Consider the following 15,586-nt stretch of genomic DNA (forward strand, 5'->3'; position numbering starts at 1 on the left):
CATTAAAAACCGGTATCCCTTACCGCGTATTGACGACCTCTTTGATCAACTCCAAGGTGCCTCTTGTTTCTCGAAGATTGATCTCCGCTCTGGCTATCATCAGTTGCGCATCCGCGATGAAGATGTTCCGAAAACTGCTTTTCGAACTCGTTATGGCCATTTTGAATTCTTGGTCATGTCCTTCGGTCTAACCAACGCACCCGCCGTTTTCATGGATCTTATGAATCGGGTGTGTAGGCCTTTCTTGGATAAATTCGTGATCGTGTTTATCGATGATGTTCTGGTGTATTCTAAGACCAAGGCCGAGCACGAGCAACATCTTCGGTTGGTGTTGCAAAAGCTCCGAACCGAGCAGCTCTATGCTAAGCTTTCCAAGTGTGAATTTTGGTCGGATGAAGTACAGTTTCTTGGTCATGTTGTAAACAAGATGGGTATTCATGTCGACCCATCCAAGATTGAAGCAATCAAGAACTGGATTACGCCATCCTCTCCTTCTGAGATCCGTTCCTTTCTAGGCTTAGCTGGTTATTACCGGCGCTTTATTTCGAACTTCTCGAAGATCGCTTTGCCTTTAACAGCTCTGACGCACAAAGGTAAACCGTATATTTGGGGCTCGAAGCAAGAAGAAGCCTTTCTAACGCTCAAGCGTTTGTTGTGTGAAGCTCCTGTTCTTGCACTACCTGAGGGTAATGATGATTTTGTCGTGTACTGCAATGCCTCCAACCAAGGTCTCGGTTGTGTTCTTATGCAATGAGGCAAGGTTATCGCTTACGCATCGAGGCAACTCAAGGTTCACGAGAAGAATTATACAACTCACGACCTCGAACTTGGTGCAGTTGTTTTTGCCTTGAAGATCTGGAGACACTACCTTTATGGTACTAAGTGTATCCTCTACACTGACCATAAAAGCCTTCAGCATATCTTTGATCAAAAGGAACTTAACATGAGACAACGCCGATGGAACGAACTCATCAGCGATTACGATTGTGAGATCCGGTATCATCCTGGTAAGGCTAATGTGGTAGCCGATGCGCTCAGCCGAAAACCCTGCCAGCTTAACTGTATTTTGCCGCGCACGCATCTTCACTTCGCGCCGATTCAAAGCAACCTTGAATCGCGTATTCGTGACGCGCAGCGCGCATCCATCAGTAATGGTAACCTTCGCGCCGAGCTAGCGTGTGGCGCGGAAGCACTCTTTGTGCCTAATCTGAGTGGAATTCTCTGCTATCTCAATCGCATCTGGATTCCCTTTGATGAGAATCTTCGCGCTGATATCCTGTGTGAAGCGCACAAATCTCGGTATTCTATTCATCCCGGCGCTGATAAGATGTACAAGGATTTGCGCATAACTTATTGGTGGCCCGGTATGAAAAAGGATATTGCTGTGTTCGTAGCTAAGTGCCTGACTTGTTCTAAAGTTAAAGCTGAACACCAACGCCCATCTGGTTTGCTCGAACAACCAGAAATTCCTACGTGGAAATGGGAATGTGTAGCGATGGACTTTATTACCAAGTTACCTTTGACAGCAAGCAAGCATGATAGCATTTGGGTAATAGTGGATCGATTGACTAAGTCTGCTCACTTCCTGCCCATTCGTGAAAACTACCGTGTTGAGCAACTCGCGCAGCTTTATGTCAAGGATATTGTCTGCCGCCATGGTACTCCTTTGAGCATCATATCCGATCGCGATGGCCGTTTTATATCTCGCTTTTGGAAATCTCTCCAATCTGCGCTAGGAACTCGCTTGGACATGAGTACGGCATATCATCCTCAGACTGACGGTCAGTCTGAGCGAACTATTCAAACTCTTGAGGATATGCTCCGATCTTGTGTTCTTGATTTTGGAGGTAATTGGGATTCGCACCTGCCTTTGATCGAGTTCTCTTATAATAACAGCTATCATTCCAGTATTGGTATGGCCCCATTTGAAGCACTTTACGGTCGTAAGTGCCGCTCCCCGATCTGTTGGAGCGAAGTGGGTGAAACTCAAATCACAGGACCCGAACTTGTTCAAGAGACAACCGATAAAATCGCCAAGATCCGTGATCATCTGCTGACTGCCCGAAGCCGACAGAAGAGTTACGCAGATCGTAGGCGAAAGCCTCTCGAATTTCAAGTTGGTGATCTTGTTCTCCTCAAGGTGTCGCCTTGGAAAGGTGTTGTCCGCTTTGGGAAGAAGGGTAAGCTTGCTCCTCGTTATGTTGGTCCATTCAAGATTCTCGCGCGTGTGGGAAAAGTTGCCTACAGACTTGACCTGCCGCCCGCGCTCAGTAATGTGCATCCAACGTTCCATGTATCCAATCTCAAGAAGTGTTTAGCTGACGAGAACCTTCACATTCCACTTGATGAAGTTCAAATTGATGAATCTATGCATTTCGTTGAGAAGCCTGTTGAGATTATGGATCGCGAGGTTAAGCAAACCAAGCGCAGTCGTATCCCTATCGTGAAAGTTCGTTGGGAGTCCAAGCGCGGAGCCGAGTTTACATGGGAAAGGGAAGATCAAATGAAGATCAAGTACCCGCACCTGTTCTCTGCGCAACCTACTTCGAGATAAATTTCGGGACGAAATTTCTTAAAGTAGGGGAGACTGTGACATCTGCCCTGATCCGACCCGACCCAGGTACCCGTTTCTCTTATCCGATCTCTCTCTTTTATGATTTAATATTTATTTATACTTATATTTTACTTTTAATAATAATATATATATATTTTCCTTCCCGCCTCTCTCTCTCTTTCTTTCCGCCGTCCCATCCCTCTTCTCTCTTTCCGCCTTCTGTTCCCTCTTGTCGCTGTCCCGCCCTTAAGCCTTGTTTCCTCTTTTTCTTCTAACTCTTTGCTTGTCCTTTGGTTCTTCCCGCCTAAGGATGTCTGCAGCTCCACGCGCCAGACTCCTTACATAGGAAGCCTGCGTGAAGACATCTTGTTCCTGCGATGCGTGAAGAGAACTCTTCTCGCAGCGCGCTAAGAATGCATGTTCTTCCCGCAATGCGCTAAGAATGTATGTTCTTCCCGCGATGCGCTTAGAATTCTTGTTCTTCACGCAGCACGCGAAGGATTTGTGATTCTTCCCGCAGTGCGCTAAGGATTGTTGTGCCAGCCTTCGCGCTCGCGCACTCAGCCTTCCCGCGCTTAACCCTTTGAGTTTTTCTTCTGTTTAATCTAGCCGTTTGCTTTTGTGTTGTCTTATCTTTTGTGTTGTTGACCTAATCTGCTTTATGTCTGAATAGTTACTTTCGGCGCAGCATGCGCACCAACCCCATTGGTTGGCAGATAAAGTGACTGACATTATCTTTTGAGATCTGCTTTTGCCATGCTTGACCAGTACCTTTATCTGACCTGCCCATGCCTTTTTACTGTTCGCTGTCAGCTTTATCTTGCCCTCTGCAGCTGCCATATCTTTCCATATCTTTTGCTTTTGGAATCTTTTACTTTTTGAGATCTTTTCCCCTTTTTCTAGGGATTGTGTCTCCTAGGGTTTCTCTATAAATAATAGTATTATTTTTCCTAACACTACACACACAAAACACTTAATCTCTCCTGTTCTCTTGCCCCTTGCTCTCTCTGCCGTCTTCCTCTCTGCCTCCGTCTTCCTCCCTGTTCTGCCCTGCTTTTCCGGTAATATATATATATTATATAATAATTTACTTATTAATTATGCTAACTTATTATCTAGACTTAAAACAGATCATTAAAACAACAATCTTATTTATAGGTTAACTTGTGCTTGTTTAAAGTTGGTTCTTGCTTTATCTTACACCGCATCGTTTATCAAGTGAGTTATCTCGTATCTAATCCCTTTTTATTTTAAATGCTTTGGGATGTTCATGTGTTCATACAAAACTTGAGTCTTAAACTGTTTATGAACTTTAGTCGCGCAGTATCCCATGTGTTGAGGACGTAGACTTGGCTGTTTATTTGTATGTGTGGATCATTAACCGTATTGACGGTCTATTCCGCAGTTTTCATGGTACCATTAGATGAACACGGGAGAACTATCGTTTATGATTTTCTCTTTTGTATACACATGCACAGTTAGTCTTGTTTGTGAGCTCAATTGTGAGCACTGGCAGTCTTGTCTCTTAGAGTTGGTCCCGATCAGATTACACCCTTGTTGAAAACCAGACATACACATGTTGCGCGCAGATTTATTGTTATGTATTGTATTAAACTTGATTTCTCACCAACACGCAAGTGTTTGACGTTTATTTTAACACATGTTCAGGTTTGCAGTAGCTGTTTTGGAGCTTGTGGACACGTAGGACGTTTTTACTTTTGGACCTAGAATTAAAATGTATCAAGACAAGTTAATGTTGTTTGAATGTTATAATTTATAATATATTGATTTATGTTTGATTTATGTTCTTTATTTTCCCCGCTGCGCGTGCGCGATAAAATGTGTATTAATAAATATTGACACCAATAGTGTCACGAGTAATGAAACAATATGTGGCGCCCCGATGTATAATCCGCCTTTGGTCGGGGTGTTACACAAACCACTGTAACCCAGGAAGGAAATCATCAGGGAAAACCTCTCTGACCATCCCACCAGAAGGGGGATGATGGCAACTAAAATTAATAGTTTAATATCTTAGACTGTTAAATTTAAACTGTTTAATAGAATAAGTATGATGAAAATCAAAATCGTGTTATACGTTTTATTGTTAAATAGAATGTTTTGTGTTTCATATGTTTTATTTGTAAGTTTTTATATGTTATTATCGTATATGAAGCAATGACTTCTTGTGTGATTAAAGTAAACAATAATCTAATAGAATATATATTTGTATAAAGAATATGTCATTTGTATTTATAGATAGTATTAATTTGTATTAACTGACTTCCCTATTATAAGGGAATATATTATGTATATATGGTCAAAATCAATAAAAGGTGGGGCACTTTGAACTATATCATTCAACATGGTATCAATAGCTTTACCCTAGTTTCTTCCTACCTTCCTTCCTGCCGTATTCTTCTTCTTCAAATCATACATACACAATCATGGCATCCTCATTCCACCCTGCTGTGACTGTGAAAAATATTAAAAATTTTATTCCTATCATCCTTGACAGCCAAAACGAGCATTATAATACCTGGGCCGAATTGTTTGTTATTCACTGCAAAGCACATGATGCTTTTGATCATCTTCAACCCCGTATCCAAGCCACCTCCTCTTCGTCCTCTGACAAAGAAAAGGAAACCACCAAAACCCCTCACCAAGAATCGTGGGAACACATAGATGCCCTTGTCTTACAATGGATCTATGGTACGATCACTCGCGACCTTGTCCACACCATAATGATTCCCAACACCACTACGTACGACGCCTGGTGCCGACTTAAGAATCTTTTTCTTGGCAATCAAACCACTCGTACCATTGCCATTCAAAATAAATTCTTCAACTCTCGCCTTGATCAATTCCCCGATATATCAGCCTATTGCCAACACAGAAGCTCTTATATGACCAACTCACGAGTCTCGGTTCACCCGTAACTGAAAACCAACTCGTTCTTCAAATCTTGACAGGCTTGACTGGACCGTTCGAAAGCATCTCTCTCATTCTCCAAAACACCCAACCCCTCCCAGACTTCTATACTACCCGGTCAAAATTATGTCAAGTCGAAGATCAGAAATCATCCCAAGCTAAACAATATGCCCAACATCTGGAACGGCTCTCTTAACAACACCCGAAACACCCACCTCACAACCTTTGGACAACCGTAACCCACCCAGATCAGACACCGGCACCAGCAACCGTTATCGAGGTCGTGGCAGGGGTCGTCCCAGGGGAAAATTCTCCTATGGCCGCGGCCGCTTTCAGCAACATCACACTTCTCCTGCCCCCTCCTGGCAGCCCCCTCCCTGGCCCAACATGCAGGCCTAACAACCATCATAGAGCCCATGGTCATATCCTCCCTGTCCAAACCCATCAGCTCATGTGGCCCAATCCTCTCCACAATCCAATACAGTCCACTCCAATGCTGCTGGGCCAGGAATATTAGGCCCGAGACCCAACTCATCTGGATCGGCCCAATCATATGTTGTTGGGTACTCGCCAACCGATATCGCTCAAGCTCTCTACAACTTGGCGCTTCAGAATAATGATTCCTCTTGGACTATGGACACAGGCGCGCCAGGTACAATGTCTTCTCAATATGATAAGTTTCCGTCTATTTTTAATTCTGGAATTATTCGCAACATTAATGTTGGGAATGGTAAAACCATTCCAGTTTTGGGACAAGGCAATATTACCCTACCACCACCATTCCCACCATTTAAACTCAATAATGTCCTATATGCCCCTAACCTAGTTAAAAACCTAATTTATGTTCGTTGTTTCACAACTGACAATCAATTATCTGTTGAATTTGACCCCTATGGTTTTATTGTGAAGGACCTACAGACCAAGAGACCTATCCTACGATGCAATAGCTCGGGGGATCTCTACACTCTCAGCCCGTCCAACATCACCAACCTCAACACTGCTTCCACTTATGCAGCAATCACTCAAGACATCTGGCATCAACGGCTCGACCACCCAGGCCCAGCCATTTTGCAAACTTTAAAAACTTCTAGTTCAATTTCTTTTGGTTCTTTGAATAATAATGTTTGCACTGCTTGTATTTATGGAAAACATACTAGACTACCTTTTATTTCATCTAATACACGCACGTTAATGCCATTTGATCTTGTTCATAGTGATGTGTGGACCTCCCCTATAATTTCAAATGCGGGTCACCGATATTATGTTTTATTCTTGGATGATTTTACCAATTTTTGTGGACCTACCCCTTAACCAATAAATATGAAGTTTTTACCATGTTCACTAAATTTGCTTTTTGCAACACCAATGGCATGCACTTTCGTTTCTCCTGCCCACACACCTCCTCCCAAAATGGTAAAGCCGAACGAAAAATCCGCACCATTAATAACCACATGCGATCCATACTCGCACATTCCTCAACACCTAACACCTACTGGCATCATGCCCTCGAAACCACCACCTACTTGCTAAATATCATCCCAAGTAAAATACATAATTTTCAAAACCCCACCCACAGATTATATAAATGCCTACCCACCTATGACCACCTTCGCGTGTTCGGTTGCATGTGTTACCCACTCATACCACACACCACAATTCACAAACTCGCCTACCGTTCCTACCCGTGTGTATTCCTCGGCTACCCACCCAACCACCGGGGATACAAGTGCCTTGACCTTAAAACCCGAACCATTACCATCAACCGCCATGTAATCTTTGATGAAACTATTTTTCCCTTCTCCAAATCCCCTACTCCCACCACCCACACATACACTATCCTGGAAGACAATCCCCACCCGTCCATTTATTTGCCAACCCACGGTCCTTCAAAGGACCAACCTGGCCCAACGACCGCAGACCAATCCACGCCTTCCCGCCCCACTAACCACCAACAGGCCCAAAACCCCACTACAATCACCTCGGTCCACATCCACTCTACTTCCAACTCCCAGTCCACTATCACACCTACTCCAGCCCACTCTCCCCCAACCGGCCCAACCCATCAACCTCAACCCGCCTCACCTACCACTCCCTCCCTCTCCACACCGGTCCAAACCAGCCCGATACCACCTCCACCACCGCCTCCTCCAACCCGCACAATTACCACCCGTGCCATGTCCGGCATCACAAAACCCAAACATATTTTTAACCTATCCACAACCACCATCACCCCCTTCCTAAAAACCCCAAAGACGCATTGTCCAACCCAGAGTGGCACTCTGCCATGGAAAAGGAATTTAATGCATTAATTAAAAATAAGACTTGGGAACTTGTCCCATACGTCCTGACATGCATGTTATTCGTAGTATATGGCTTTTTCGTCATAAATACAGGTCAGATGGCACTCTTGAGAGATACAAGGCTCGTCTCGTATGTGATGGCAGAAATCAGGAAGTTGGTATTGATTGTGGGGAAACATTTAGTCCGGTTGTCAAACCGGCTACTATTCGCACTGTCTTAAGCTTAGCCTTATCTCAGTCTTGGTCCATCCACCAGTTGGATGTTACCAATGCATTTTTACATGGAAATCTTACTGAGACAGTGTACATGTACCAACCAATGGGGTTTCGGCACCGCGATTTTCCGGATCATGTTTATCTTCTCAAGAAATCTTTGTATGGTCTTAAACAAGCACCACGGACCTGGTATCAGCGTTTCACAGACTTTGTAACATCTATTGGGTTCATACAGAGCAGATGTGATCACTCTCTTTTCACTTACCACCACGGGGGTGACATTGCTTACCTCCTAATATACGTGGATGACATAATTCTTACCACCTCATCCGACTCTCTTAGGATGAAACTCATGGGCAGCCTTGCGGCTGAATTTGCAATGAAAGATCTTGGACCTCTCAGTTATTTCTTGGGTATCTCTGTCACCAAATCTGGTAACTCTATGTTTCTCTCTCAGCAACCTTGTGCTCTAGACATTGTGAACCAAGCTGGAATGAACAACTGTAACCCAGTGGCCACACCCGTCGACACTAAACCGAAGCTTAGTGCTTCCTCCAGCGTCCCATTTGATAACCCCACGCTCTATAGAAGCCTTGCGGGTGCCCTACAGTATCTGACCTTCACAAGACCAGACATCAGTTATGCAGTTCAGGAGATATGTATTCATATGCATAACCCCACCACTGATCACTGGAATGCTTTAAAGCGTATTATCAGGTATATTCGTGGTACTGCCGATTTCGGTCTCACACTGTCCTCTTGTTCCACTGTCTCTCTTCGGGCTTATACAGATGCTGACTGGGCGGGTTGTCCTAATACCCGCCGCTCCACGTCTGGCTATTGTGTCTACATGGGGTATAATCTTCTTTCCTGGTCTTCCAAGAGACAGACGACTATTTCTCGTTCTAGCGCAGAAGCGGAGTATCGTGCTGTCGCAAATGTTGTTGCAAAAATCTGTTGGCTTCGCAACCTTCTTTTAGAACTTCGCAGACCACTTTCTTCGGCCACTCTGGTTTATTGTGACAACATTAGTGCCATTTATTTGTCCAACAACCCAGTGCAGCACCAACGCACCAAACACATTGAGCTTGACATTCACTTTGTTCGCGAGCATGTTCAACGAGGTACAATTCGGATTCTTCATACTCCGAGTTGTCTACAGATTGCTGACATTTTCACCAAAGGTCTTCCACGCATCCTGTTTGATGACTTCCGCTCCAGTCTCAACATTCGACCACCTCTTGCTTCGACTGCAGGGGTGTAATAGAATATGTATTTGTATAAAGAATATGTCATTTGTATTTATAGATAGTATTAATTTGTATTAACTGACTTCCCTATTATGAGGGAATGTATTATGTATATATGGTCAAAATCAATGAAAGGATGGGGCACTTTGAACCATATCATTCAACATAATCAACTAGCTTTTATATTTTAAGTGTTTGAAGAGTAACTTACAATATAAATCTTAAAGTTTAAATACACTATTTGTTAAGATTTACATTTAACTTATAGTCGAAAAGTTTATTGTCACGTGGTAAAACTCAAGAAGGTATTGAATGCACGATTTAAAATTGACTCGTTCTTATCTTATTAAATACACACCAAAATTGGCAACACATTGGTCCAAAATTACGTAACATATTCTCATATGAATAATAATCAGATAAACCGATGAACATTGATTAAACTCGGAACAAAAAGTCGATTCTTATCAATATAAGAACATCTCAAGAAACTCAAAATAAATAAAATACTATGAATTAAAAAAAAATTCACATTTTTTATAACCGTAAAAGTTTGTAAAGTATATTTGGTTAAATATATATGAAATAGCAAGCAACATTCTCTTGTTATATTCACGAGTATCCACTCTGGCATTGAGCATTGGAAGTAAATAACAATTATTATATTATGGCGGCAGATCCAAAGCACGATCAAAGTTAGCAGCAACACATCCCACCCACCTTGCACGTGCCCTTGCTTTATTATTTATTTATTTATTAACTTTTATAATTCAAAAAATCTTCATTTGCTATAGACAATTTAATGTACCAAAGCAATTAAAATTTTTTTTTGAAAAGACAATATCATGAACGAAAATAAAACGGACAACTTATAAGATGCAAGAACCCAAAATACAAAAACAATAGAAACTACTACGAGCTCATAAAGGGAAATTTACGAAATTAAATAATAATTGTTTATGGGCGGATCACATGTAGTTTAAGTAAATTAACCGAGACCAACGGGTATACCTGAAACCCGAAGCATCCGGAATAGGTATACCTAAAGGCTAATGGATATTGGGCCGGACATAAGATAAGATAAAATTAAAAAAAATTTGCGAGCATGAATTGATATAGGATTAGGTGATATCCAGTGTTTTAAACGGACAACTTATAAGATCCAAGAGCCCAAGAACAATAGAAACTACTACGAGCTCATAAAGGAAAATTAATGAAATTGAATCTAACCCATAGAAATGAGGCGTCTTTAATATCATTTACCAATTTTGTGATCATGAGCGGTTTAATATTGAAAATAATGTCATTAATCATTATGAGCTCACCAAATCATCTAACAAGTGACAATGCCATAATTCAATTAAAATGATATATATATTTTTTATAACTTGTTTTGTAAAAATAACAATTGAGTGATAATGCCGTAATGAAAAGAATCTCAAAAGATGAAATGCTAAAAATGGAAAAGCAATTAATGTAGGCGAATAAGTGCACATGAGCCATGACAAGATAAAAACACATACAAAAGTTTTCATTGCAAAGGACCCTTCACCAAAAAGGGTATTTTATAGCCATCATTGTATTGTACAAGATGCTTTCATGTGAAAAGTATCATCATACTATAACCTTTTCCTTGAATTAGTCGCATTACCGTTACTGGTTTACTACTCGGATCGATTAAACATGTAAATAGATAACATCATAATTTAAGAAAAGAGCGAGTATACAATATAAAATTTAAACTACACGTCGGTGTGTTGTTCGTATATAAAATATCTCGTTTAAATCGAAAAAAAAGTTAGTGTACAAGAGGTTTCTAATTTAAAACCTAAAATTTAAAACAAATACTTTCACTAAAAGAAAATTTTACTTGAAAAAATCGATGAAAACAGTGACCCGTTGCTCATTACGAACTAGTACGTCTAACCAATACCAGTTCAACCAATAGCAGCATAACCGATTAAACAAATAAACCAAACTTCAAAATAATTTGACGTTATAAATAATTTAAAGAACAAAATATATCACATAAAACTTAAATAACATATTGTTATGTTTTTTTTTATATTTAGGATAATTAAATTATACCATTTTCTAAATAGCAAAAAAATAAAACCAAATTCTGTACGTGCACTAAAGGTTCTAAATTCGAATTTAGAATCTACATACATATTTTCAAAACAGGAAATTTTTACCTAAAATCAATTCGAACATTGAACCAGTTCGCTGACTCAATCGTCACTCATTAAAAACGAGCATGTCTAACCAATACTAGCTCAACCCGTACCAACCGAATCAGTTATATTAGAGAATATCTTAGAAGAATATATTATTAGAGTTTTAGTATTATAGTGTTACTATAATTAGGAGATCGTATTTGATTATGTTTCCTTGTATTTTTCTCTTGTAACCCTATATATTGTTGATCAATAATACATTATACCTTACGGGGTTTTCATTATTCTACAAGTTAGAAGTCCCCAATCCAATTTTTAACAACTAATGGTTTCTTCTTTCTACTGGGTGAAATTGAAATTCAAATTGAAGAAACATGTAGTCATGTACATATGATTGTAAAAAAGACTGGATGAACACAATATAATATAATATTATTAATATGCACCCAATTTTTATAGAAAAAAAGGTGTGAAATTATGGATTTGTGGCAGACTGCAAGCAAGGGTCTATCCTTAACATGGCCCACAATATTACTGGCACTGTGCCATTGCAGTAGTGGTGTACAGAGAAGTGTAATATGTGAGTTATGTTGGCCGAATAAGAAACTTCTAACCTATGAGTACATATAATAATAATAATACTAATAAAAATAATAATACTAATAATAATATTAGCAATTCCATATAGTAAATCTAAACTGTTGCAGCTCAATAACAGTCACTTAAAATGGAAATTAGTTACATACAGGTTGTATTTGAAAATTAGTAATGGTTGATGAATTAGGGATTTAATGGAACCCATTGGTATCTTCCTTCCATTGGAACATCTTTCTTGATATCAAAGTTGTACCTGTTTGTTACAAAATAATAATAATAATATTAATAAACAGTTCAAATTCTTTTTGTAGTTTGTTATACTACAATGCGCGACAACGTTGTCTCAGCCGTCGCTAAGTACCCATTATCAGAAAAGAACCTAGAATATTTAAAAAAAAAGGCTACGTGAGTTGTTCGATTCAGTCAACTTTTTTTGGTTAACTATTAAACGTTGTTTTGTGTTTGTTATACTTTGTTACCAAATCTATTGTCGGTTTTTTATTAAAATAATTATATATAAGGGCATTTCCTTATAGTTGTGTTCTAAGACTCTAGACACTCGAAATCATAAAGACGACAATGAAAAGATGCGCATGTTAACGGCTGTTATGCTAACATGCACACACCTACTTCGCTACCACAAAATCAGTAGAGATTCCGTTATCAAAAAGGGCCCCCAAATTTATGAAAACCTAAATAATTTATTACAACAAAATGTTATTAGAGGCTCACGATTCATTTAACTTTTTTTTTCCAGCTTATTGTTAAACTTTGTTCAATATTTGTTTCTTGTTACAATAACTTTACCTCATTTATTGCTGGTGTTTTTTTTAAAGTATACATAAAAGTTTTTTTCTTATACTTGTTTTGGAGCACCCGAATTTCAGAGACAACGCTATAGAGCGGTGCATGTTAACAGTTGTAATGCTATCATGCACACACCGACCTAGCTACCACAAAACTGTACTCAGTAGAGATTCTGTTTACAGTTTGTGGGACTCAACTCTCAAGGCCGGCCCGATTTTAGATTCATGTATAGATATCGGGTTAGCATTGTTGTTAGGTTTGTTTGGTTTCTTTTAGGGTCTTGACTAGTTTGGTGATATGTCCCGGCTAGTTGTGATGTCTTGTTTTGTTCCCTTTTTTCTTTAATAAAGTTTGCCAAGGCCTCGGTCTTTTTCCAAAAAAAAAAAAACCTCTCAAGGCCGGCTATGGGGCAGGGCTGAGTGGTCGACCAACCCTAGCCCAACTCCCCCGATAGCCCAATTTTTTATTTAATTTTAAAATTTAAAATTAAATATACGTTTTGAACACCCAATCACGATTCTCATAGACGATCCTGGTTGGACTCTGCACAACATGTAAAGCGGTGCACGTTAATGACAGTTATGCTATCATGCACACACTGACCTAGCTAGCTACTTACTTTTCAGCTAATCGTTTCTGCTCGTACTTTTCAGCTTCTGCAAAGAACTCTTCCAGCTCCGCCGCAGACGGCATCGTCACCACCGTCACCGGTGGCAGTTTCCGGCAAGATGAAGCTTCAATCTCCGTCGTTGATGACGACTCCATTTCTTCCGATTCAAAACACATTACAACACTCGATGTACAAGTATCTCTACTACAAATAAACAATTAGCAAACACGAAATCAAAATTTCGATTATTATTATTATTATTATTATTATTATTATTATTATTATTATTATTATTATTATTATTATTATTATTATTATTATTATTATTATTATTATTATCTTACTTGAAACGTTCGTTACCGGACACAAACTTATCGGCTTCGGAAACACACACAGCCTGTAATGTAATAAATAATTAATTAAACATTCATCACATCAAATTGAATGTTGATAATTAATTAATATCGATAATAAGTAACGAAATTTAAAGTATAACTTCAGGTAATATATATATAATTATATATACATATAGAACGAATATTAAAGAGAATTTGTGGTTAAACCTTTAGATCTGAAACTGAATTGACGTGATCGGATGTACCGGAAAACGACGTCGTTGAAGCAACATTCTCATTGAAGTTAACGTTAACGTCACCGTCACGTGACTTGTCTTCAAAGCCTAATTTCCGTCTCTTAACGGCACCGGATATCATAATATCTTCATCTTCATCTCTATTCCGTTAAACATGACGTAATCATAAACACGAAATTAATAAAAAAAAATTCGATAATAATAATAATAATAGTAATAATATTATCAAATTATCTAACCTGAAACCGTTGTTACCGGACACGAACATATAATAATAATAATAATAATATCAAATTATCTAACCTGAAACCGTCGTTAGTGTTCAGGAACATATCTGCTTCAGCTTCGGAATCACACACAGCCTGTAATAATAATAATAATAATAATAATAATAATAATTAATCAAATAAACGAATATTTACGAGAATTTGAGATTCAAACCTTCAGATCAGAAGCCGTTGAAGCAAGATTAACGTCAGAATCACCGTAACGTTTAGATTTCAGCTCAACAACATTCTCCTCATCTTCACAACCTAATTTCGGTGTCTTACGTGAAACTGTAGCCTCCATTGCCAGAACTTGTTGTTCAGTGAGTATGTATCTAATACTACTTGTATAGTCAATTGTTGATCACCATGAGATTGTTGTGAAGTGAAATAATAAGCTTTGATTAATTATTATTACTCTATAAATTATTAGTAGTTGGTTGAGAAGTTGGAAACGGAAAGAAAGAGTGGAGATAAAGGTAAGGGGTGGATAAGATCGGACGGTGGAGAATTAATGATGTGATTTATTATTATTATTATTATTATTATTATTTGAGAGAATGTGATTGGAATTTTCAGATATAATTTATAATTATTATGGTGGTGGTGAGGGGTAGATAGTTTTTTATTTTACACGACTAACTTATTTACAGTTTACACAATGAGTTTAATGACAACATATATGGTCATTTTTCTTTATTTTTATTTTTATTTTTATTTTTATGTTTATAGATGTAGTAATGGTATAATTTTCATTTACTCCGTATTATTTACTTGTAGTTGATATTTTAGTTGAGGCTTGAGTTCTTTATGGAACCTGATTTAAAAAAGATTTTTCCATAACGATGATTGGTGGCCCATTGCTTGAAGAAATGTCTTACTAGATGAGTCAAGTTTAATGGTTGACGTTTGGACTTAAAATAACTTACTCGAATATTGAGGTATTTTCAAACGGTGTTAAAAATGTTAGTTTTTACCTCACTTTCTTTATATTTTTTATTTTTATAATTTATGGTGTGCTTTATATAGGAAATGTTTGTTTGTTTTTTTTAATAATCTAAATCTTATCTAATAAACAGTTATCTATACTATATATAATACACCAAACAAGGGCAAATTAAGACACCAACTTTTAAGTAATTTACAACACTTAAAGCATGAGGTACATGTGTTAGTAAGGGTAAACATGTCTTTTAAACACAATCCATTCAACTTACATGTTTGGTCCCTCATGTTTAACCATATTATGTTTTTAATTTAACTTGTAAACTAACTTCTCACCCATG

General features: G+C 38.6%; 1 protein-coding gene across 1 annotated transcript; it reads right to left on the bottom strand.

Annotated features, from left to right (window-relative positions):
• Positions 1-12,085: 12,085 nt before the first annotated feature.
• Positions 12,086-14,696, bottom strand: LOC143612107 (uncharacterized). Its single transcript, XM_077086173.1, has 6 exons — positions 14,476-14,696; positions 14,338-14,396; positions 14,006-14,174; positions 13,787-13,839; positions 13,452-13,655; positions 12,086-12,278 (listed from the first exon to the last, which is right to left on the bottom strand). The coding sequence occupies exons 1-6, from the start codon at positions 14,602-14,604 to the stop codon at positions 12,209-12,211; spliced, it is 684 nt and encodes a 227-aa protein (XP_076942288.1). The 5' UTR covers positions 14,605-14,696; the 3' UTR covers positions 12,086-12,208.
• Positions 14,697-15,586: the final 890 nt, after the last annotated feature.

The sequence above is a fragment of the Bidens hawaiensis genome, unplaced genomic scaffold, assembly GCF_021521415.1.
Source record: "Bidens hawaiensis isolate Kalapana, Puna unplaced genomic scaffold, B.hawaiensis_p1.1 tig00033210_1, whole genome shotgun sequence".
NCBI lineage: Eukaryota > Viridiplantae > Streptophyta > Magnoliopsida > Asterales > Asteraceae > Bidens > Bidens hawaiensis.